The sequence below is a fragment of the Psammomys obesus genome, unplaced genomic scaffold, assembly GCF_907164565.1.
Source record: "Psammomys obesus unplaced genomic scaffold, mPsaObe1.curated_primary_1811, whole genome shotgun sequence".
NCBI classification, from domain to species: domain Eukaryota; kingdom Metazoa; phylum Chordata; class Mammalia; order Rodentia; family Muridae; genus Psammomys; species Psammomys obesus.
In genome coordinates this window covers 34,872,044-34,894,177 of record NW_026596040.1, presented here as the reverse complement: position 1 = coordinate 34,894,177, position 22,134 = coordinate 34,872,044, and the positions used below count along the sequence as shown (strand labels likewise).

Below are 22,134 nucleotides of genomic sequence, written 5' to 3'. Positions count from 1 at the left end.
TAGCTATGTTTAACTCTGTTTGACTCAGGGTGATATGGGGTCTTTCAATAGTACAATAGAGAGTTCAGTAGATAAGACAGCACAGTAGAGCTGACTTCAGTACAGTACTGTTCAGGCAGTTCGGTGCAGTTCAGTTGAGTTTGTGGAGTTCAGAAACACAGCAATTCAGGAGAAACAGAGAGGAGCCAGTTTGAATCAGTCAGCTTAGAGAAGAGTTTGAGCCAGAACAAACTAAGTTGAACCAGCCATCCAGATTTCAGAACGAGCTATAAAGGGGCTAGAAAGGTGAGATTATTCATCAGTAAGTCTCAGAGGCTAAAACTGTTAAGACCCACTGTTCTTACCCCTCTCATTAGCATAACTGTGACCATTTTTGTTTCAGAGCCACCAGGGATAGCTGCTGAGATAGAAAAATCTCTATATATAAGGTCAGGCTGACCACAAACTCTTTATATTCAGTGGGTTTGTTATTCTCAGCATACCCTTTTTATTCCTGGAAATCTCCCAACTATAAACACAGCTGGCCCTAACTGCCAGGCTCATGTAGGACCAACCAAATTAAACATCAGCTAGAACTGTTTTGTCCAGTTGGCAAAAATAACTTGAGTCAGAGCCAACTATCTGTAATGCTTTCCAACCCTACATATGAGCAAGTATGGTTTTTACCTTTATAAACTGACTTTGGAAAGCATTCCAGGCAACAGTCTCAATAGTCTGGGCTACATCCCTGATCGATCAGTCTTGAGGTATGTATTCAGTAAACTACCCATATCTGACTAAGATCAGTGTCAAAGTGGTTTGTGTGGCTATTCCAGGACCCTAACAGAAACATTCTGGGCCTGTGTTAGCTTGGAAGATTAGATTGTGTAAGGGCTAGAAGCTTCCAGGCATAGGGATAGATAGAGAAAGGAATGCTCTGGGATTAGCATAAAATTTGGCTGGAATACAGACAGGCCCTTAGTACACACCTTTAATCCCAAACAGTGAAAGTAAAGTTAGTTTATAGAAGGAGCAGCCATGTTTGAAAGTGACATCTAATTGAGGAACAGACAAAGTGATGAACACACATAACACTCACGTTTCTTTGTCCTGCCCAAGACCTTGAGAGTAACCTTACAGTATATTGCTAGTCCAGGAAGAACTCCAAGTTCACATTTTAAAGTGCTACCCATGAATGCCTATCACTTTTGCACCATCATAAAAAAATAAGTCAAATAATGAGTTATAATCTATTTTTCTTAAAAAGTGCTTTTGACTAAAGGTAGATATAATTATTAAAGTTAAATATTAAAGTTTTTTTGCACCCCTTTCTGCATATTTCCACTAAGTCGATATATCACCCAAACCTCATGAGAAGCTTTTATGTGCAGCAGATGGAGATTATCACAGACACCCACAACTGGCCAAAGTGCATAAAATAAGAGACTACAGAATGCTCAGTGCAAAAGGAAACATATATATTGTGCCGCCAGCCCTGCCCTCACTTCCAAAACTCAGGGATCATTGCCGAAGAGAGGACAGAAAGAGTGTAAGCACTAGCAACAGTAGATGCCAAGAAAACATCTTCCAGACATATATGCACATATGAACTCACAGTGAGGCAACAGCTTGAAGAAAACCTATGTAAGCCCAAGACACACCAAATCCCAACCTAAAGAGGGCATACAGGCCCACCACTAGCTACAGAATGAATGACAACAACTGCTAGATGCTGAGACAGAAGTGAGAGTTTTCTCTAAGGGTGTATCTCCTGATAAGCTGAACATACTCCACGCATCCAAGAATATTGGGGCAGCACAAATTGGTCTTGAAGGGTTAAAAAAGATACAAGTTGGTTGGGTGTGGAATGAGGGATGGATATGGGAAGAGTTGGGGTGAATACAAGCAAAACCCACAAGAAACTGGAAACTCTCAAAAAAAGACAATATAAACAAACACATCCTTGAACAGGTAGGGTTCTAGAAGTTATTTAATCAACCAGAGTTGTGCACACTATGCTCAAAGCACTTCAAATAGCTAGACCTGGAGAGTAAGGCCCAGGCTTTCTCAAACCTGCTCCTGTGACCTACTGTCCCCACATTGCTTCTAACCAGTTATTAGCATCAAATGCTTCCATTTAAAAGAAGAGGGGGCTGCTGCTGAAATGTACACATGCTAAACTGTGACAGTGAAACAGCAAGGAGGAAAAAAGGAAGGAGGAGGATGAGAGAGGGACTGCTACTAGAACTTTATTCTAATTTGATTTGTATCTTAAAGTTTGAATGCAAGGCCTATGCTACTGACATTTTGGGATAGTTTCAGTTTCTTTAATTTTTTTTTTCACAATGGCCACTCAAAAGTTAGAAGAGTTTGCATGCACATTTTGTGTGTATCAACACACTAAATGAAATCTCATTAACTATATCTTTATCATGTCTGTATTACCGGCAGTGAGCCTTCTACAGTTAGCTTCTCATCATGAATGAGAGAACAAGTGTTTCTGGGTAGTCTTGATGATCCCGTGTCTGTCTGGTGCCACCAAGAAACCAAGTCTTGGCCTTTGTGTTTTCAGCAGTGGTCTTAACCAGTCATCCTAGGTGAGTTGTGGCATGTGAGTGGGGAGAGAGGGCCCATGCCACTCTCTCATTCATAGTAACAAACCCTTAAGGCACAGGGCAGATTCATTCTGCTGAATTACATTTTGAACAGTTACCAGGTACTGGGGGTTGGTATTTGTAGTAATCTGTGATGGAAGTTTTGGTTTCTGTGTATGCTATGTAAATATGCTTTTGTTTTCATCCTAAGTGTGGAATTTTAGCTGGGCTACAGTTTGTCCATAGCTGTTAATGGTCACATGTGGAGTGTGTCTTTTGCCAGTTAGTAACAGCCTTCTAGAGAGGGGTGCGGTCTAGGACTCTGACAGTATAAATATGAGTCCGAGAAAGAGAAGGTGTCGTGTTCAGTGTGATGTTCAAAGTTGGGGTCTGGCATGGAGCAGTTTGGAGAGAGCAGAGACGGTGTGACAGTTAGAAGACAGACGGAGAGACGCTTTGGGTCGCAACGGTGTGGAGGAGCCTGTTAGCTGTGCCTGCGGTTGACAGAGATTGGTCTAGAGCCCTAAAAGAACCCCTTGACCCTAGATAACTGGGGAAAGTAAAGGGATGTCGGCCCCCTCTCCCCACTAACCTTTTCTCTTGCCTACTTAAGGTTGGGGGGGTAGTGGAAGCGAGGTAGAGGCCCAAACACCCCAAATAAAGTAGAGTTTTAAAAAAGACCGCTACAGATGGCATTCCTCTTCAGAAACCATTCAAGGGAGGGGGGGGGACAAAAATAAAAATAAATAAAAAATAAAGCATCCAAAAATAAACTGATGAAATGTTTCAGGGCTTGGGGTATACAGAGAGGCAGCTAGATGCAGCTGACAGGATGGAATGGAAAGCAGACCCCAAGATGAGAGTAGAAAGTGTATCATGAGAAACAAATCCATGTCAAAACCACTTCATTAAATTACTATTCTCTAACATTCCTGGTATCTTACGAATACAGATTCTGTGACAGGGAGGTAGAGTAGGGTCACTTGGGCAGAAGACACAACAAGAACTCAGGTTCTGGTAGACATATGGGCTGAAAAGAGGAAACACAAAGGCCAGCTAGATGCAATTGTCACCAGTTGTGAGAACTGGAATCAAAATCTGAGGTAGACTTTGACTAAAAAGAGGAACAAGGCTAAGAGTTGGTGAGAAACATCATGAGTGGACGCTAGACCTAAAAGCCTTTAAACCTTGGGGAATTGAGACACAGTGTCACTGTAGCTCAGGCTGGCTTCAGACTCTCTCTTTAACTGATCATGTCTCTACATCCCAAATGCTGTAGTAATATGCTTATGTCACCATGCCCCAGCTAAGTTCTTGGGCTCTGGATAAGAAGGTGTGACCTTGAGTTATCTGAAAAGAAAAAAGGAAATGCCAATCCAGAAAGAGGCTTGTCACTAACCAAAATCCACACCGTTCAATAGAAATATAATACAAAATAGATATGCAATTTAAGTTTTCCTAGAAATGGTATTAGTTAAGTGAAAATAGGAAATTAATTTTGGTAATATATTTCATTTATCCAATATGTCCAGAATATTATCTTTTTATTATGTGACTCTAAGTATTTTCAACACATTCCTAGAAGTCAGTCATGTATGGCTAGCAACTACAGTAATGGACATGGATGCTAGGATTTGTGAAGATCAAGGAAGGACTGTGCTACTGTCATATCCCATATTCTACATTCGAACAGACTTCATCCAGGTTTGATTCTTGTCACTGTTGAACAAGTTATCCAAGCCTCAAGTCCAGGCTTTCTCATCTGTCAAATGACAAAAAAGAAATCTGCTAATGGCTGTTCATATCACTGTTTTTGTTTTATTGCTTTCTCTGAAGGAATTTCTTTGGGTCCAAGCACCACCAATTCTGTTACCTCTCACCTAGACACCTGAGGAGAACCAACTTTGGCTTTTTTTGCCTCCTACTTTTTCTATAAGCACAGTATTCATCAGGCCTGCTTTGGCTTTAGCGATCCCCCCGCCCCTGCCCCATTCCTTATTGGTTTTAAGAACATAAATAAGAGTTGCCAACAAATGGCCTGGATCCTGAGCACTGCATTGAGAGGCATGACCCCAAAGTGTTCTGTTTCTGTCCCTCGTGAAGTCATTTTAAGCCCTTAGAGCCCATAGCAGCTTCCAGACTACTTTTTTTCCAGGTCAGACTCTGTAGTTCTTGGGTGTAGAGAAGAGGGAGGTGTGTAAGCGGGCTGAAAGGTGGCAACTGCACCACGATCTGTAATATGCCTGTATTCTTCATTAGCCTGAATCTTTCTTCCACAAGCTGCTATCACAGAGAACATACCCTATTATCTACTCTTAACGGTTCATTTAGGAGGAAGCCGTTTCTGCAGCACATGAACGGGGTTTTCAAAGGAGGAGGCTTGCAGGGTCGCTGGACATCCCTCTGTGCGTTCTTCAGGGCTCTACACCAGGAGAGGTTCCCACCATGACTCTGAGCACACACGTGGTAGATCTTTCTGGTCTGTAGAAACCAGTTTGCAGGAATAAAGGAACCCATATGCATGGATGAGGAGTGCCTGGATTCTTAGCAACATATGTTAAATTGCTTTGTCATGGGCCACCAGCCCATCCTGGGGTTTAACTCTCCAGTCTGTTGGGGTACTTTTGTCCACCATCAGTTACTCATTTAGCTGGCACAGGAAATATTCCGTCATCACACACAGCACTCAAAGCCCAAATCTCTTTCTATAGACTATTTTCCTAGGGTTACAAGATCAATCCAGCGTCATACAGTTGAACCACAGCCAGTACAAATGTGGAACTGCTTCCTGGCCCAGTGCCCTTCCACTTAGGTTACGAGCTGTGGAGCTCATAGCAAGGGTCAGATCTTCCCGTTTGGGGAATATTGAAGGAAAAACAGAACCATCAAGATCCCAAGTGGTGATTGTAGCTGGAGGTTGGAGAGGAAAAGGATGGGATAGGGGTGGGTGGAATGGTAGACAGATGAGCAATGGACTTTTGTCTTCCTCAAAACTCGCTGCATCAGGAAGCTGCTTCCCAGGTGAAGGAACCCGGACAGGTCGACTACACGAGGAGATGGAAAAGGTCCTAAGTTTCCCCACACAGACATCCTGTACTTACTATGATCACCGCCTTGGGAGTAGGGCCCTTGAATTCCCTTGTGACAGTGCCAAACCGCTGGCTGTACATCTTCAAGTCTCCTTGGAGTGGTGGCGATGGGAACCACAGTGCTCAGCAGCAGTTTGCTTTCCAGACGCACAAGCTGGTTGCCATGGTGCGCCACCCCGCCCCCGTGCCGCTAGAGTGAAGGTGGGCGGGCCAAGCGGAAGCCATCCCAGGAGCACTCCGCTGTCATCACCCCGCCCACCGATTGCTCAGCCTCCCGTAGAAATACCTTGCTTTCTCAAGGGTTCACCGAACAGACAGACGGGGAAAACAAAACTCTAAAAAAAAAAAAACAACCCTCTACTTAAAAGATCAAAACACAATCCAGTGGATTTTGCTAGTATCGTCCGTAACTGACCTAAAAGCATGAGAGAGGTTAGTGGACTAGGAAGGCTAAATTTTGTACCACCTTGAAGTCAATCTTAATGGCGGTAATAATCACATGGCAACCTGATGTTTGAGTAGCTTTTTTTCCTTCTTTTTTTTTTTTTTTTTTAAGTTTGCAAAGTATTTCCAGAAACAACCTTCGAGGTTGACAAAATTCTTACAGAGTTGAAGGAACTGAAGGTATCATTAGGTGTATTTTACACTGAAATCGATTACGGCTCAAGGAACGGAAGTGCTGTATCAAGCCACACAACCAGTAATGTCTGCGAACAAAATCTTCCTACCGCACTCAGAGGAGGCCAGGGATACACTTTGGGTTACCATAGGAAGAAGGCAGATTAGACATACTGGTGAGACAGTTATCTGACTGGGTTGGACATGATAAAGTATGGCGCAGTCAGAGTACATCAGGGCTGCAGATCCGAGGTCCTCTGCTAAATTCTTGAGAATCAGGATCCTAGGCCAAAAGGGGGACACAGTCCAGTAAACTAGATGGTCTTCAGCACACACGGAAACCAGAGTGGGGGTTCCCATTAGTACTAACGCGGAGTTACAGTGTTTAGGAGTCAGTTATGAATCCTACTTTGGTGGCCCTGTTATGTGGGGAGGGAGACAAGAACAGAATGGGAGGGGGGGTAACAAGGCTGGTCGCTGACCGACTCTAAGCGCAGCTCATGATCCTAAGTGCAACTCGTGTGTATACCCTCTTAAAGTCGTTTTCTTCCAATTAGCATGCTTAATTATTTGTAACCCACCCAGTTTAGATTTTCTATACAATACATTTCTAGATTTGGATTCCATTTCCTCAATTCCAGGTTCAGCTTTTCAGTCACAAAAGAATGTCTTTCTTCTCTTAATAATAGTTTTTCTCCTACAATATTTCTTCTTTCAACTGCAGTTCAGTAAAACACTCATTTTCATTTACTGCTAATAGTTTATGTAGCCTGAAACAAACAAAAAGAAAAAAAATTAAGAGGATGTCTGGGTTCCCTAGTGTCCAAAGGGCAGCTCCTTCGTTTGAGTTGCTCTAAGTGCAGGTCTCCCCTCACCCCAGAACAAATACCCTCTTACTGCAGGGAAGAAACCCCTTAAGTAGGGTTTGTGAAAGACCCAGGGATTGGGGCTAGCTGCCCCACACCCACACCCAAGACTTGGGTAGCCACAGCTGTCCTCTTGGTGAGTTTGGGATCTGCTTGCAGGCATCACAGTACCATCTTGAGCTCACACCGCAGAGGTATCAGCTGATGAGCCTGGGGACACTAACTTGGTTTAGTCGGTTTTACCATTCTCTGAAGAGTAGAACCAGCTTCTCCATACACAAAGAGGCTTTGCTGGAAGAGGCTCTGCCCCAGGGTACCTGGCAGCAGCTTTAGAATCTACCCACTGGTCTTCTCTGGCCTAGGCCTGGAGGAGCTTATAGGAGGAGCGCAGCACCTCAGCCTGCAGCCAACCCACTGAAGCCTAGGGAAATGACAGAACTGAGTGGCCTTGCCACCCACTATCTCAGCTTCCCACAGCAGTCAACAATGTCATGTTACCACCACAAAACATTCCCCAAAGAAACACTAACATAAAACCCATTAAATAGAACAAGAAAAATTGTTTTAAAATAATTTTACAATAGAACTTAGAAATGATGAAGTTATTTCCAACTTCTATACTATCTCAAAAAGACAAAAACAAAACAAGAAAACTCAAAGGACTGGCCTCTCCATAGTATACTGAATTCTATATTTCAGCATCAACATCCATAATAGACTGGAGATCTTTTTATCACTTGTAATATATATTGATGCATTTATAAAATTCCATTTCTGAATCTCGGTATTATGTACAGTGATAACTATGGGCCAAGCTTTTAATACTTGGATGAATGACAAAATACAGCTGAGACCAGCAAGACTGCTATGGATGAGCTTGACAGGATTTCTTGACTTGCTGGGATCATCATGAAATCCATGATCTTCAGCTTTACATTTTCAGCAATGTAGTTTTGTCCTGTTATCCTTGGTTGATTGGCGAGGTCTCTGGAAGCTCAGTCATGGTAGGGTGGCTTTCTAGTATGTCACCTTGACTAGACTGTGCTTCCTGGAATCCTTCCCCACAGGCTTCTAGTTAAGAACATGGACACACATTGTGGCTAGCAGCATCGAGGCAGCCGCAGGCTGTTCTTAACACTTGGGAGGTTGGTGCAGAACACCAGGTACGCTGCAGTTCATACAAGCTGCCATTAGTCTGCTGTCTCACCTTCGCACGGGGAAGCAGCAAGTCCTACAGCCAGGCCTTCAGCTGCTATGACTTCCCTGGGATCTTCCTTCAGCTTCTCTAGTCCTAGGCCAGATGCTACTTGACTCTGAGGAAGGACACTAGCTTCTTCTGCAGGATACAAACATCATTGGAACTGGAGGCAGTGGGACACTGACATGGGTTCCAGGCCATCTTCTTGAAGTCCAACTCTTGGTCATGAGCTCCCATGTGTCCATCCACCTTCCCTTCTGACTGCCTGTCCTGAATACTTTAACTTCCAGCATTACATACAAGTAACAGTCTTAAAGGCTACTAAATTGTCTCCCAAAATTACATCATGTAAAATGTCTTCCCAAACTCCCTTAAAACACACACACTATTCTTTGTTGTAGTGGTTCTAATCTTTTGGTTGTTCCCTACTCAAATACACATTATAACCAGAATCTTCATTCACAAGACAAATGTCAATCAAAGACATTTCCCTTGGAACATCACTGTCAGAATGACCAGAATACTAGAGACAAGTGGTACATTCTAGGGGTTAAAAAGCAATACGATTCCTGGACAGAACTAGGCAAAGAAAGGCAGAGTAGAAGGTGGCAGAGAGCTGTGTCTTGTGACTTGAAAAATAAAAAATGAGTAGTCTACATTTGAAGGTCCTAAAGCAGCAGGGCTGGGACTAGGCTAAAGCAAGTGGGGACACACAGGACACTCAGTCCTGGCCCTGAAAAGCTGGCTACCTAACAAAAGCATGTATCTTTTTTGGCATTTTAAAGATGGAAAGTGAGGTAAGGCTGAGCCAAGACTGGCCCTGGTGCAGGACACAGTGCATAGATTCATTCAGCCTCCTAACAAACATTTGCGCTGAGGGCAGGAAACAAGCACAAAGGTCATCAGAGAGAAGACTGCTGCCAGGAGAAGAGGAGCCAAGCTGACAGCTTTAATTCCAAGCACTGTTCTGCCTGAAATGGGAGCGTCTGGGCACAAGCACATTGTCAGCCTGCAGTGGGGAAGAGCACACTTCAGGGACTGAGGAAACCTCTGCAGCAGCCAAGGCTGTCGAGTGACCCTGTCTCCCCACACCCTGGGCATTCCCTAAACCACCGCAGAGGCAAACATGTGAGGGATATCTTAGTGTTCATAGTGATCCAGCGCTCTCTGCAAAGTCACTAAAACTGTTACTGTAATTTACATTATTGCACAGGAGACTACAGCTAACAGTCTAGTAGCTTCGGGAACACAGCTTTCATAGCCTGGGTCTGTTTCTAGACTCCACCAACACTAGCTGTGTGACACTGGGGAAGTTCGTCTTTTCTGAGTCTACTTACCCACCTGCAAAAGTGCACAATATCACTGTATTCCTACGGACTACTGTGAGGGCTAAGTGAGTCGGCTCCACAGGAGGAGCTCACCAAATAGCAGTTCCTTTTCCTCCTTTACTCATGTAGCATTCCAACTGCTGTTTCCCTGAGAAAATGTTCAAACATACTGCCAGGTCTCATCCAGAAGCCACCAACAAACATCATGAAGATGGCTTGCTTGACTTGTTTGTAGTGGCTTCAGCTATATCCTTCCCCTACCCCTACATCCAACTTCTCATTGCATTGAGATCCTTGGAGGAGATAGATGTTCTACCAGCCTTCTACTTTTTCTCTTCCTTTCCAGCTTGCTTCCTCTAAGCTTCAAGGACTGAGCAGGCCTGATCCTTGATTGTGCTTTGTAGGTTTTTCTCCTAGGGTTGATTCACACACAAGCTCTGCAACCAGGGGCCCAGCCCCTGAAGTTCAGGGTTGTTTCTCATAAAGCCGGTCTGCAAACATCAAGTTCAGTCCTACAGTCAGTCAGCAGAAGGCTCCAGTCTACTGCATTTTAGCTTCAGGTTTTTTAAGGTCCTTGGACCTAGAGAAGAGGGAGCAGGTCTGTCTGTTGAATGAGGTTTGCTATGTACAAAACACAGGATCATAAAACGATTTCTTACTATTCTATATCCATCATTTTCTCCTTATTTACCTTACTATTACTTTCTTCTATAGACTAGCCATGCAAACAGTACAACATTCCTCTGTGAAGGGGCATAATTTCATCTTCCGGAAAATCCTAAGCTCCCTGAAGGCAGGGATCCTGTATCTCCCTCCTCCTCAGCGGTAAGCCTTACAGGCCTCAGTGGAGTCACCAGTGGGAGCCCCAACTCACACAGTAGATAGGATCTTATCATCTCCATCTGATATCTACAAGGTACACTAGCAGGGTTTCTAGCTGTTAAAACTGCTTTGTGGGAGCAAAGGAATCAGGTTCTTGGCCCACAAGTTTTTTAACTTTGGGGGGGTCCTCCTCCCGTCACTACAATGGCATCTTTACTCACTTCTGTTACTAGACAGGGATAGTTCTACAGCATCTGAAATTCAATACGAAAGGTCTGGGAGGCACAGACCAATCTACCCACAAAGGCTGCTCTATAAAGCAGGGTATACACTTGAGACCACAAAGCTACACACAGACTCTCCCCTAAGCAATTCACTGCTTAGGCAAGTCAGCATCAGCTGTGTGATACAGTCTTCCTATCATCAGGGACAGTTCATCCAACAGTGAACGCTCAGAGACTTCAGAGGCCTTCAAGACCACAAACAGTGATCTTCTGACTAAGAATGTTAAGTCTAACTCTTAACGAATTTTCTTAGGGAGGTGGGAACCAGCCTCACTTTATCTCAGATCTCATCACGGAATATCAGTCCTTTTGTTCCTTCCCCAAGAAGGGAGCCCTAGCCCTAAAACACCAATGGACTGGGTCTCAGGTACAATCTTTACAGTGCTACACACACACACACACACACACACACACACACACACACACACACACTTACTGGTTGTGTAGTGTAATGATTGCAGACCCTACATCCCTCTGCACCCAATCAAACTGCTAACCACAGATTCAAACTCAGGGCCCACATCTGGCCGTATCACCAGGTCAGCATTACCCATCTCCAACCTAACTGTATAAGGCACACCTTGGCAACCAAGCTGCTGCATCCCGGAGGCGGGTTCCACCCAGGCTGAAAATCTCCGTGATCTAGGGAAGAATTAACACCATGGTCAGCATAGCAGGAGGAGAAGAGGCAAGGTCCGAACAGGGGTGGGGCATCCCCCAGCACTGACCACTGGTGTGCCAACCCCTCCTATTTCCTCCGCTGGGGCTGATTCAGAGACATAATCTTCTCTGTTCTCTTCTCTACCCACTTCAGGGCCAGGAGGCTCTTGTTTCACAGGTGGAAGGTCTGCATCTATCACCTAGGAGAATGAGGAAGGACAGCAGTTAGGACAGGAATGGCCTGAGGTACATTTCTTATCAGCCAACCCATTATGCAGACAGACTCCACGTTTATTGATAAGAAATGCCACCTCTCTGCCTATGAACCTTTCCAGTTTCTCAATGATCTCCACTCTCCTGTGAGCTGGGCAATACAGCAGACAAAATTAGATGCCTATGAAGAGGAAGGCACCTGCTAGATATGCTGGATAATTCAACAGAATAGTCATCAATAGCATACCTATCTATCACTCTATTTACAGTGCCACCATTATGGCTCATTTTACTTTTGTTTACAGACCACCTGTGTGGTCCCTATAGGACACCCATTACTGCTCTAACCTTCCTGGAGAAGCCAGGCTGCACCGTGGAAGAAGGCAAGAAGGTTGTGTCGGCTGTCCACTCCTCTGCAGCATCCGTCTTCTCTTGTTTCACCTGGGGTAAGGCCATAACCCAACTGGAAGCAGAGCACTGGGCCTCCTGCACAAGGAAAGATAACAGCAGACTTAGTCTCAGCTCCATGGCCTGGGGCTGGGTTGAGCTGGGAAGGGCAGGATGAGCTCCTTACCTGTAACGGGGCTTCTGAGGAAGCCGCAGCAGGGCCCGGCACCTGCACAGGACTGCTGGTTCCCTCTCGTAAAAACACAAGGTCTGTGTCAGGTGGAGGCAGCACAAAGCCTCTCCCTGCTTTCTGCTTCCTCTGCTTGCTGACAGGGCCTGCTGGGCTTGTGCACACAGCCAAAGGCGCCTTCAAGGAAGGTCTCAGATGACGCTGTCCAGCAGAACGAGGCCTCTTTCGACAACGATAGTGTGGAGGCGATCCTGCTCTCTCCTCAGACTCTGACCTAGTACTGGGCAGCAGCCGCTTCTGTGCGGGAAAGATTGGGTGCTGTGGTCAACTGATGCCATCTGACCACACCCACCCTGCCCTACTCAATGTGCCTTCCCATCAGACCTGGCACAGAACCTGCAGCTGACATGAGCTCTCACCACTGAACCTATCACTCTCCTGCTAGCAATGGCAGTACCAGCTGGACTCATTCACCCCAGCACAGTGTCTGCTAATCCTCAACTAGAATCACTATAAACCCACCCACCTACCTACCGGGCCTGCCCACCACTCCCAATCAAGGGGTAGGGGTGGGCGGGGCCCAGCCTAGCCCATCCACCTAACCCTTCCTGCCCCACCCACCATGGCAAACTGCAGGCACTGGCGCCATCGACACTTCTGGCGCTTCTGGTTGCTGCCCCCGAATTTGGGCTTGTCACAGCAGAAGTCGCAGTGGCCACAGTCCATCCGCCGTAGGCAGGCTGCACAGGCCCCGCACTTGCGGTTCTGCCGGTGGTTCGTGTCGGGCTGCTGGGGTGGAGGGGAACAGTGGTGCTGTCACTAAGACTAGGAGAGGCCATATCCTCAATAGCTATTCAGTACTGCGCCTGGTACTCATGCAGCCCCATAGAAGAGCTGGTTCCACACGAGGCTCGGCCTGCTACCTCTCCTCAGCTCCTGCCACTTCAAAAGATGCTCCAGGACCATCTCTGTGCCATGCTAGCCCCTGCTGGTGAGACAATGTCTTTGGCCCTCACTTTCTCCAGGACTGTGCTGATCTTCCTTCTGTTACTAGGCGTCACTGGGCCAGCTGTGTTGACTTCGACTACACAAGGGTTGACCTGCACCCTTGTGAGTGTCAGCACTCAGCCCACTTGTCCTGCACCAGCCGTCAGTGGTGCTCCACCTACAGTGGGCACTGTCACTATGCTGCTAACTCCTCATTTTCTCCCCAATGGTCGCTTATCCCACCCTATTCCTCACTACTCCTCCCTGCGAGTTCTCTCACAGCACCTGCTTCCCTGGGGTTAAAGAAGCAGCAGGAGAGTCTAGGTTTGTCAGGTAAGGTGGGGCCACTCACTAGCTCGTCCTCGTCTACACAGTAATAGATGAACTCAGCAGGTGATGTGGGCGCTACGTCGCTGAAGTGCTGCAGAGGCAAATGTGCTGGGGTCAGGGCGGGTCCTGAGGAAGTTTAGGGTTGTGCCTTCCCCCTGCCCACCAGGGCCTTACCAGCTCTGTACGTTCTGGGTGCTGGGATGCAGGAAGCGGAGGCAGTGGCTGAGCTTGAGCTCGGGAGTGATGTTGGGTGGCTACCTTTGAGCTTTTCTTTTTACGATCCCGCTTCCCCTAAAAGCCGAAAAACTAGGTAAGGCTTTGTGGCACCAGGCAGACCAGACCCCTGCAGAAAGCATGCATTGAAAGGTCAGGCAGAGTGTGCAGTCAGGCACTCACAGCAGGGGAAACCACAACCCGGGGAGGGCACAGCTGACATCCGTGAGGGTGGCCTCGGAAGCGATGAGCAAGGTGCTGGCAGAGAAAGGCAGGTAGGCAGAACCAAGGAGGTGAGCATGAGACAGAAAAGAAAATAAGAATGAGGCAGGCAAAGCCAGATTGGGAGGAAGCAACAGCAGCAGTGGTGGTGAACTTAATAGTTGGCTCCACCAGCACTGGTAACTCCACCCTGACTCACCCAAAAACAGCGCCGCTGCACACACCTCCACTGGCGCTTGAGACCAGAGCGGGGAGGGCGAAGGCAGACTCGGCAATGGCCACAGTCCTCTTGGGTCTGACAACCCCGACACATTCCACACCCTCGGCTCTGTAGGGAGGCCGGAGGTGTGACGTCTGGAGTCAAGGCCATGAAGGCCAGGGACTAGGGCAAGCCTTGGCCCACCTCAGGTGCCCTACTCACCTTCTCCACAATCCGTAGGCAGCGTCTCCGCTCACACTTGCAGAAGAGCCCCGAGGCCACATCACCAGGCAGCTGCAGGCGGCAAGTGGGACACTCCCCACAGTCTTCTTTCACCAGGCAGGCTGTGCACTCTCCACAGCCAACTCGCTGTCAGACAGACGAGGAAGGTTAAAAGCCCAGGTGAAAACCCAGGACCGCTGCTCTCAAAATGTTTGCACACTCAGTGGTCTCCTGGCAGCCTCCTTACCATAGCTGATAAATTACTGACCAGCTTGCCAACACCAAGGCCACTACTATGTCTTCTACGAGCACTCTGTTAAATTCATCCCTGTGTCCACTGATACCCCACTAATTCCCATTACTGCATCTGCAACAAACCAACAGCCAGGTCCCTATTTAAAAAAAACAGTAAGAAAAACAAAAACCCAACTCATCAATCCTGAGCCCTCCCCATCATTCCTATCACAGCCTGCTCCTCTGCAGACTTCGAGGAAACATACTGCTCTTACCTTAAACATTCTCTGTTCTCGGTTGAAGGCAATTCTCTGTGCTGGCAGAAGAAGAATGGAGAGAAATAGGAACAAGGCAGCAGACACGGCTTTAGCTACTTCCTTAACCCCAGTGTTCACCATTCTATCTATGCTACAGACGGGCTCACAGGCTGACTCCAGATATGACAAAAAGCCCCTAACATGTACTATACAGCCTCCAGCTTAGCCCAGCACTGGTCTACCATGTGGCCTGTCTCCTAATCCCCAGGGACTTAAAACTTACCTCGGCAGTCTTTGCACAATGTCTTGAGCCTCTTCCTTCTGATGCCATCCCATGAGAAGCGGATTCCACAATTCTCACAGAACCTAAAGTGAAAAGGACAGGGGTAAGCAACCCCAAACCCAAGCCGCGTTACCCACCTGGCTCACTTTGAGCCAACACTCACCCAGGTGCAGGTAACGAAGATGGAGCTGTGCCAGTAGCAGCCTTAATGCCATCCCGTGGAGTCTCTTTCCTGACCTCACTCCTCTGTGGCCCAACCTGCTGTTTCTTAGTCTTGGCTGATTTAGAAGGTTTCTTTTTCTTTTTGCTGGGGATAGCTGAGGGATGAGTCTGGAAATGAATTCAGGAAGACTGGGTCAGAATTAACATCTGGGGGTCATGTGACACAGATGCTCCTGCTTGGGCACAGACATTGTGAAGTACCTTGGGAACTGGATAGCACAAGATGCCTTGTCTGAAGTCAAAGAGGGTAAGATCACATGCAGGGCCCAGGTATCGAGTCAGCTCAACTTTGCTTCGGATCTTGTCTCCTGTGGGGCTGAGAATGAACCACAATGACTTGGCACCAAGATGGAGACAATGTCACGCTTCCCACACAACATCCTCACGTATCTGATGAGATGCAGGAAGCAGTCTGGAGTTAGCCTGTGAGCCCCACCCAAGTCTTACCCCAAGATTAAGTAACAGGACTACAAAATAAAAACATAAAATCAGCATGCATACAAATGTTAATAAATAACACAATTGTGGACCTCATTTTGATCCATAACATCATATATTCTATGGTTATACTATAATAAATTATATTATAGTGGAAAATTCTATTATCTGACAACACTGTAACAATTTCAATGCCATAATACAAAACATTATTTCGGCATGTGTAATAGCATTACTGTGAACAAGTGCAATGCCTACAGCACAGTAATATACAGTGCACACTTAATTAATGATAATTACAATTACTGCTTTACGGGCTTAGTGCAATTTTTTTATTTTAGAGTTCTTATGAAAAATATACTGTAAAACTACAAAATGTTAGACTAGTAGTAACCTAATATAATTAAGTGGTTACTCCTTTGCTTCTTTTGATTTCTCTCTTGTGCTTGATTTAATCTCCTAAATTTTGTTCAGCGTAGGAGCAGTATGCCATAGTTTATACATACAGTTACATGGTGCTCAATGATGCTCCTCCCATCAATAACCAACTGCATATAAGTCCCATAAGATCATATTGTCTAATGACACCACACATGTCCTAGTTTTATAACCTATGATTTTTACACGAAAAACCATTAAATAACATGTCTCTCAGAATGTATCAGTACCAGTAAGCAATATAAGACTACATGACTATTTAGCTTAGGTGTACAGTATAGTGTATTATACCACCTGGGTTTGTGTGGTATAATAAACTCCATTCACTGCATAGTTCTCAGATTGTATTATTATTGGCAACTGTATATAGACACATAAACAGGCTGGACATAGAGGCATATGCCTTCAATCCCAGCACTTATGAGGCAGAGGCAGGTGGATGGAACTCTGTGAGTTCAAGGACAGGCTGGTATACAGAGCAAGCTCCAGGGCTAGAAACACTGTCTCAAAAATAAGTAAATGAATAAAGATACAGAAACATACTTACACCATGCAACACCACTACTGTTAAATACATATGAGTAAATTTCAGCAAAAACTACAGCCATTTGATTTTGGTTTGAGACGGAGCTCTTGTTTTAACCAAGGGGCTTTGAAACTCTCTATGTAAAGAAAGATGAGCAAGACCTTCCGATCCTCCTGCCTCTATCCTGCCAAGCGCTAGGATCTCAGGAGTATACCACCAAGCTTAGTTTATGCAGGGCTGGAAATCACTACATGCCCACTAGATAAGCACCCGATATTTAAAAGTTATGTATTGCAAAGGAAATGAATAATCATTAAAGCTTGTAACAAAATATTTAAAACATGAAAATGAAATTATATGCAATACAAGGTATAAGCAGTTAAGGTTGAGGGGCAAAACTCCAGGTCTCCTCAGTTCGGCATCAATTGTGAAAGGCATTCACTGTTTTTTGAAACAAACTATCTACTCCTTGTAAAAACAAGTAACTTTAGAAAAGGTTCCCTTCCAAAGTAAAGGGCAGCACCCTTGCACCGACCCTTGATCATGCAAGCTCAGACAGACGGCCGTTCCTACCAGTGCAGTACATTCGCTACTTAGCCCTCTTCGTGTCATCCTACGGGAACTGGGATGCAGAGAAATGTCAAAAACATGGCATTCTGGGTTTGGCACTTAATATGAGAAACTTTTATCTTTGGTCCAGAAGTATCACATTTCCTACCAGCATCCACAAAACTAACAAAATCAATTAACTATTCTGATATACATGTATTAGTATATATATCAATTACTTGTAAGTTTTGAAATATTTCTACAATCTCATAGTGAAAAAATTTACAAACATAATGAAATATATCTGAAATTTTATTATATTCTTCTAAGGAAATGGCAACTTAAAACAGGAAGACTGTAAACATTTTAATAGCTACATCACTAATACATTCTAACATAAGCTTATAAACTTCAGTGTTGATGCATTTACAGTCAATTCTCATTAGAGATAACTATGCATTATGAAATTGCCAACAACCCTGAATTCTTGAAGAAGAACCACTGTTCCTACAGAAGATACAGGGGTAGGTTCCAGCAAGCCCAACATTTTCAGCAGTTGATCAATACATAGCCTTATTTTATGTGTTTCTGCTTAAAAACACCATAACATTTGTTTCTTATAAATGGCTCCAAGACTGGTTGATGATTAAGGGCCATGAATTTAGAGGATGTTTTGTCTAGGTGTTCTGCCAGTGTTTTGTGTTTTTCTGAAGATACCTGATGTATAGAAGTAGAAGTAATGTTTTCATACCATATCACCTTCTGAAACATGCAAATTGGCCAGCAACAGCTGAAATGGTTTACATTGTCCTAACACTCGCTGCTGTCTTTGGTTTTCTTCACAACAATTCTGCTCACTATGCTTACTGATGTTCATGGCTCCATACATTGAGCTGCTGTTCCAACTTCTCTGAAGCGTCAGCAATTACTATGGATGTTAATTTTTGTTCTTCCCACAGCAGCCTCACACACATCTCCTCTCTTCCTGATGCACCATTCCTGATTTTTAACATTGTAACTCAAGCGGATAGCACTGCAATTCATGCCTGGAAGAAGCTTATCTGACAGGAGAAAAGGCACATGACTGTCTTCTTGTATTCAGAACACTAGAAAACACTTCAGCACTTTATCTGGGAGTCATTTTAAACAATAAATTTGCCAACAAAAATATGGCACTAAATAGATCATGGAAAAGATGATCAGTTTACAGTACAAAAAAAAAAGAAAAAGAAAAAGAAAGAACAAATCAAAAACAAAGTTCTTGTTCAACTCTGATTCAGAATACATGCTCTAGACAATTCAAATTTTTAGCTATTCCATGTGTCTGTGAATAATCACAAATGCACTGTGAATATTGACTTGGATCAAATAAACTTTATTAAGAATAGGTGATTATGAAAACACAAAACTTTTACTAAGAACTATGTGTACAATTTTAACTCGATCCATAGATTTAAACACACCTGTTCAATTACTAGCGAAGTCCAACTCTACTGAACACTGTCCACAAGCCACCCATTACCTCTGATAATAGATGTCTGAGCGTCCACAAGAGGCCCCTGACTTGCGAAAGGACTCACGGCGTTTCCAGCCAGGGCCCAGGGCTGGGCAATCCCGCCAGTCCTCAGCCATTGATGCTTCAGGGAAGAACAGAAGCCTGCAAGATTGGAAGAAGGTAGTGTTGCAGGATATTGGATCACATTGTGAATGCTGAGACTGTGTTTACTAGAAAAAAAAAAAAAAAAACCAAAAACCTGTTTTTAATTGTGGTGTGGCTCAGCCCTAGCACACACCCTTAATTCAAGAGCTTTCTGCTTGAATATTGTAAACAGGATTAATAAAGTCAACCATAGGTCAGGAGGCAGAGCAGCAACCAGTTGACAGGAAGTGAATGTAGAATTATTAAGATGTTTTTAAGAAAAAAAAAACCAAAACATTGAACTAGGATGTCAGAGGAGAGGTAGAGATCCACAGAAAGTAGAAGGGAGGGACAATCAGTTTTAAGGGGGTTTTGAGACCCATTGGAGAGGAGACATTCCTTCTCAGACACTGGCTGAGAAGGATGGTCAGCTGGGTACTTTCTCTGCCTCTCTGAGCTAGCAGGCTTTCACCCCAGCATCTGGCTCCTGAGTCTTAATTGGTTAAAATGGAATGATTGAGATTTTGATAAAAACAACGAAACAAACAAAACCAAAAACAACAAGGTAGAGTATGGAAGAGAGTAGCAAACTGTTTCCAGGCCACAAAAGTCACGTATTTCCTCTAATACTTACCCTAGACCAGCACAAGTATGTAGCTGGTTTTCGCTACTTTGTGGGTTCTTTTTCCCATCCTTTATGCTGCCCACACTATCTCGCCCCCCTATCACTAGATAGGAGAGGAGAGAAGGAGAGCGAGGGAGAAGGGGAAAGGGAGATCCTTGAATCTAATTTCTTATTTCTTCTTTGAGCTCAACTACTAACAAACTGTAACCAACCCCCCCTGAACAACCAACAACCCCTGACGCCACCTCTCGGGGCCTCCCATTTCTAGATCATCTGGGAAGTTCCCAGAATTCCAAATGTCATACAATTGCAAAAACTACTTGCAGGTGGCAAAACTTAGCAAATTGGTCAGTTGCCGCACACAGTCTGAAGCAGCTCTATATCCCCACACCTGGCATTAAAATGAAAACATTATCTTACTGTGTTTTTTAAGGAAGCCAAAATTCCAGAATTGTCACTACACACGTATGTCCCTGTTACAGGAAATACTCTCTGTGTTAGACCTAACAGCCCCATCCCTCCTCTGTCATCCTCCAAACATGCATATTACCCATCCTCAGTCTGAGAAGACTCATTCCTCCTATTTTGTCTACGAGGTCCCTATTTCTCTTGTCCTCGGTCCTCTACTTCAGTGTTCTAATCACCCATTTAAACTTTTCTTGGCCTGAGTTTCCAATGCCTTTCAGTGTTCTAGCTGCATTTACGTATGTCAGAGCCCCCCATTCCTCCACATTGGGACCAAACATTCCCCTCGTTCTTTCCATTCCTCAGCCTGGAAGCTTTTGTCTCCCCTTAAACCCAAGAGCTCTCTCCAAAGCTTATTCTCCCTCGTTATTCTGACCCATGGTTCCTCTCCAATCTCTGCCTCAAATGCCTCTATTTCTCACCCCTACAGCCAGTAGAAGCTACTCTTCCCCGTTAACTTTGTTAACTTCATCAGTCTCCTTTTCTCTTATCATCCTGTGGAATTTCCTGGTTCCTCCACATACTGAGCTGCCTCGTTCTAGGACGAGGCCACTTTTCGTCCTCCAAGAGTCCCTACTCCCTCGTTATCCTAACCCTGCTATTACTCCTGTTACCTGCCTCGGGACCCTATCCTCTCGTTATAGCTTTGGAACCCCTTTTCTATCCTCTTAACACGGGAGACCCGATGACTGTCTGAACGTTCTGATCTCTTCTATTCCTCTCCATACTAGTCCCAGAGTCTCGACACTGCTGTCATCAGCCAGCTTTACATTCCTCCCCTTCCGTTCTTTCTGTCCAGCTCCACCAGTGCTCTCTTTCAATATTCACAAGACGCCATTCCTCCTGCTGGCCAGAAGGCCCTTCGTGTCTCCCCGCTAGCGTTTGGGGCCTCAGTTCCTCGCCAGCCTCCTCCTGAGCTCCCTGCACATCCACTCCCAAGGCTGTCTCACCAGCTTGACACTAGGCCCGCAGCTTCCTGCGCCCTACGCCCGTGGACCCATGGGGAGGATCCTGTTTGCGCGGCCCGCCTGGTCCACTCTCTTCTTCCTCCTCCACCGCAACCTCCGCCAAAACAGTAGTTGTTGCTTCTGCGGCCGTTGGTTGCTCCCGGAACCGGAAACCCACTGCTCGCCTTTGGGTCTCCGATCAGGAACCGCACCTGTGTGCAGCCTTGACACGCGTGCCCTCAGTGGGGAGGCTCCTGCGCCTGCGTCCTGAGTCCTCACTGGGGCGCGTAGGCCGCCGTGGATCTTCTGCGCCTGCGCACTGGCAGCGCCCGCAGCCCACACGCTCACCCTTGCCTGTGCGCCTGCGCTCAGCGGTGCCGTAGTCAGCCAGGCTTTCCCCGCCGCCAATCCAGGGAGTGTAGGAGGTGTCGGTTTCCAACACAAGGGGCCGCGGTCGGTCTGGCCGGCACCGCCCACTCTTAGTTTCTATATTCACAAGTAGCTTGAGCAGGGACGCCGAGGTTGTGTGTCCACTGCCTTTCCCAGGAGACACCTTCCTTTGTTCCCGTGACTACCTTCCTCGGGATTGGTACCCACTTTTTCCTGGAATATGGTCACAGCGAGCTTCTTCCCTTAGGGATCAGGGAAGAAGCATGGTATGCAAGCAGTTGTAATGAGGGCACCAAGTGAGAGTTTGCCCATCCCTCAAAGGCCAGAGGGAGAGGATGGTGAGCTAACCAAGGTAACCTATTTTGTTTAAAGCTGACTCCATTTTATGTGCTTCACCCATCCGCTCCTTGGCACTGCTGTGTTACGGTGTTACAGAGAACGAGAGTTGGAGACAACTGGGAAAGAGACCGGTCACTCAGACTCAGTTAAATTCAAGTAGCTCAGTTTTATTAAGCTGTCCGGCTGACTGCACCCACCAGATCAGAATAAGAGATTGTGGCCCAGCCTAAAAGGGGAGGGAAGCTTTTACAGACAAAACCTTTCTGTGAGGGCCTGAAATTCATTGAAAGAATACCCCAGTATTCAAGAACAAAAGGCATTTATTCTTGCAGCAAAATCCGGCATGTGGAGGTCCACCATTTAGGCAAAAATGGCGACCCT

General features: G+C 45.6%; 2 protein-coding genes across 16 annotated transcripts in view; both read right to left on the bottom strand.

Moving 5' to 3' along the window:
* The window catches only part of Cfap53 (cilia and flagella associated protein 53), a gene marked incomplete in the record, with an annotated part of 38,204 nt that extends 32,436 nt beyond the window's left edge, over positions 1-5,768 (bottom strand). Inside the window, 1 exon segment of the mRNA XM_055622876.1 lies at positions 5,675-5,768. Coding sequence (XP_055478851.1) covers positions 5,675-5,743 — 69 coding nt within the window.
* Positions 5,769-6,012: 244 nt separating this feature from the next.
* On the bottom strand, positions 6,013-21,251 carry Mbd1 (methyl-CpG binding domain protein 1). Of its 15 annotated transcripts, none has more exons than XM_055622861.1 (17): positions 21,028-21,251; positions 18,871-19,005; positions 15,599-15,713; positions 15,339-15,505; positions 15,176-15,258; positions 14,911-14,951; positions 14,402-14,548; positions 14,180-14,308; positions 13,942-14,016; positions 13,720-13,836; positions 13,568-13,636; positions 12,850-13,017; positions 12,226-12,525; positions 12,000-12,137; positions 11,507-11,638; positions 11,359-11,420; positions 6,013-7,050 (listed from the first exon to the last, which is right to left on the bottom strand). In XM_055622861.1, the coding sequence occupies exons 2-17, from the start codon at positions 18,978-18,980 to the stop codon at positions 6,978-6,980; spliced, it is 1,926 nt and encodes a 641-aa protein (XP_055478836.1). In that variant the 5' UTR covers positions 18,981-19,005; positions 21,028-21,251; the 3' UTR covers positions 6,013-6,977. The 15 variants fall into 15 exon arrangements, with proteins under 15 accessions (XP_055478836.1, XP_055478844.1, XP_055478838.1 ...); XM_055622862.1 differs by lacking the exon at positions 6,013-7,050 and adding an exon at positions 7,706-10,252; XM_055622869.1 differs by lacking the exon at positions 12,850-13,017.
* Between the last annotated feature and the right edge of the window lie 883 nt (positions 21,252-22,134).

What these genes read in the sequence shown, in the direction of transcription:
- Mbd1 (XM_055622861.1), bottom strand. Translation starts at nt 18,980, where the DNA reads ATGGCTGAGGACTGGCGGGATTGCCCAGCCCTGGGCCCTGGCTGGAAA. An exon ending in TGTGCTATCCAGTTCCCAAG is followed by an intron (nt 15,506 to 15,598) that starts GTACTTCACAAT and finishes ATTCATTTCCAG; the next exon opens with ACTCATCCCTCAGCTATCCC. An exon ending in GCCTACGGATTGTGGAGAAG is followed by an intron (nt 14,309 to 14,401) that starts GTGAGTAGGGCA and finishes GCCTCCCTACAG; the next exon opens with AGCCGAGGGTGTGGAATGTG.